The sequence below is a fragment of the Chionomys nivalis genome, chromosome 22 (assembly GCF_950005125.1).
Source record: "Chionomys nivalis chromosome 22, mChiNiv1.1, whole genome shotgun sequence".
NCBI lineage: Eukaryota > Metazoa > Chordata > Mammalia > Rodentia > Cricetidae > Chionomys > Chionomys nivalis.
In genome coordinates this window covers 19,494,989-19,496,968 of record NC_080107.1, presented here as the reverse complement: position 1 = coordinate 19,496,968, position 1,980 = coordinate 19,494,989, and the positions used below count along the sequence as shown (strand labels likewise).

Below are 1,980 nucleotides of genomic sequence, written 5' to 3'. Positions count from 1 at the left end.
ATTGTGGAAAGACTTTGGGCTCGAGAAGCCAGGTTCAGAGCTTAATGAGCTATTGTGGGAACTTAGAAGATAATATTGGGTACAGTGCAGATGAAGGAGGCCTGGCTTGTGAAGGTCAGAGGGAAGTCTGACAGCTGTTTTTGATATTATGAATTTAAAAATCTGTATTTCTGGTCAGCTGGTACTCAGTAAAGATTGATAATTAATGAGAGACCAGCACCACTAAAGTAAAACCTTTATTTTACTGGAATAATTAGCACTTGTTAGTTGGAGCTGGAAAATTAGTTGTAATTAAGAAAGACCAAGAATCATTGAGACAAAATCTTCTGGGAAGTATCTCTAGGGAGAGTCAGCACACAGAAGCTATGATCCACAGGCAGCCAAGGGTGTACCTTAGGCAGGCATTAAACTTGGTAGTGTAAGAATCGCCCGGGTGGTACTGGCTTTGCATCCATGAAAGTGTCATGGAGAACACCTGAGGCTTGGCACTGTGTTGTAGAGCTAGAGTTCCTGAAGAGAAATCACTGGTGAAGGTATATCCTCAGGTGCAGTCGAAACCCCAGAACTGAAAGTGTCATGGTGAGAAAATGAGACTTGGGACCATGTCAGAGCCACTGAAGAAACCTGGGTGACGTAAAAATGCTGTCCAGATGCAGTGGAGACTAGCACGTGTATCCAAAGATCATGAGGAGAAAGTTTATAAACATGGAAAACAGACTAAATAATTGAAATGTTTATAATCAAATACCAATAAGTAAAATATTTAAAGCATCGAAGAACATTGAGAACTAAAAGAAAGAACTTACCCTTGGGGGTGGGAGGCATGAATATTTCATGGAAAAGAATAACAAAGGAAAATAAAGAAGGAACAGAATGCAAGCATCTCAAGTTTGAAGATGGATGAAATACATACAAAATACCAAGTTAAAGAAGAAGTTATTTACATATTAAATGAAAAACTCATATTGGCACCAAAACTTTAGAAAATAGAAATAATACTATATTAACACAGTAAAGAGTAATGCAGTAATTCGTTTCATTTACTAACACAGCTGATTTTTTTAAACTTTATTTTATGTGGAATTTTGTGTTGCCTGCTTGCATTTAAGTTCACTGCATGCATCCTAGTACCTTTGGAGCGCAGAAGAGGGTTCTGGATCTCCTGGAACTGGAGTTACAGATGGTTGTAAGGTGTCATGTTGGTGCTGGAAACCTGGGTACTCTGTAAGAACAGCCACGTATGTGGCTGCTATCTCCTTTACGGCATCATGGCTGCCCTCCGGCCTCTGATGAAGCCCAAGATCGTCAAAAAGAGGACCAAGAAGTTCATCCGGCACCAGTCAGACCGATATGTCAAGATTAAGCGAAACTGGCGGAAACCCAGAGGTATTGACAACAGGGTGCGGAGAAGATTCAAGGGCCAGATCCTGATGCCCAACATTGGTTATGGGAGCAACAAGAAAACCAAGCACATGCTGCCTAGCGGCTTCCGGAAGTTTCTGGTCCACAATGTCAAGGAGCTGGAGGTGCTGCTGATGTGCAACAAGTCTTACTGTGCTGAGATTGCTCACAATGTTTCCTCCAAGAACCGAAAAGCCATCGTGGAAAGAGCAGCACAGCTGGCCATCAGAGTCACCAATCCCAACGCCAGGCTGCGCAGCGAAGAGAATGAGTAGATGGCTTGCATGCACATTTTATTTGTGTTTAAATAAAACCACAACAACTGCAAAAAAAAAAAAAAAAAAAAGAGAACAGCCAAGTATTAACCATTGAACCATATTTCCGCCCTGGCTTGTCTGTGGAGGTTAGATGAACCATTGGCTTACCTAGAACTGCAGTTACAGACATGTAACTTCCGTGTGAATATAGGGTCCTCTGTAAGTGTAACTGAACCTGGGTCTCCTGCAAGAGCAAGTACTCTTTCTTAAGTGCTGGGCCATCTTTCCAGCCCTTTGGTATTATTTCTTTCTCAAAAATTTT

The 1,980-nt window shown here is 41.6% G+C and overlaps 1 protein-coding gene across 1 annotated transcript; it reads left to right on the top strand.

Moving 5' to 3' along the window:
* Nucleotides 1–1,267: 1,267 nt before the first annotated feature.
* LOC130864832 (60S ribosomal protein L32-like) lies at nucleotides 1,268–1,683 on the top strand. Its single transcript, XM_057755620.1, has one exon. The coding sequence runs from the start codon at nucleotides 1,269–1,271 to the stop codon at nucleotides 1,674–1,676; it is 408 nt and encodes a 135-aa protein (XP_057611603.1). The 5' UTR covers nucleotide 1,268; the 3' UTR covers nucleotides 1,677–1,683.
* The last annotated feature ends 297 nt before the right edge of the window (nucleotides 1,684–1,980 follow it).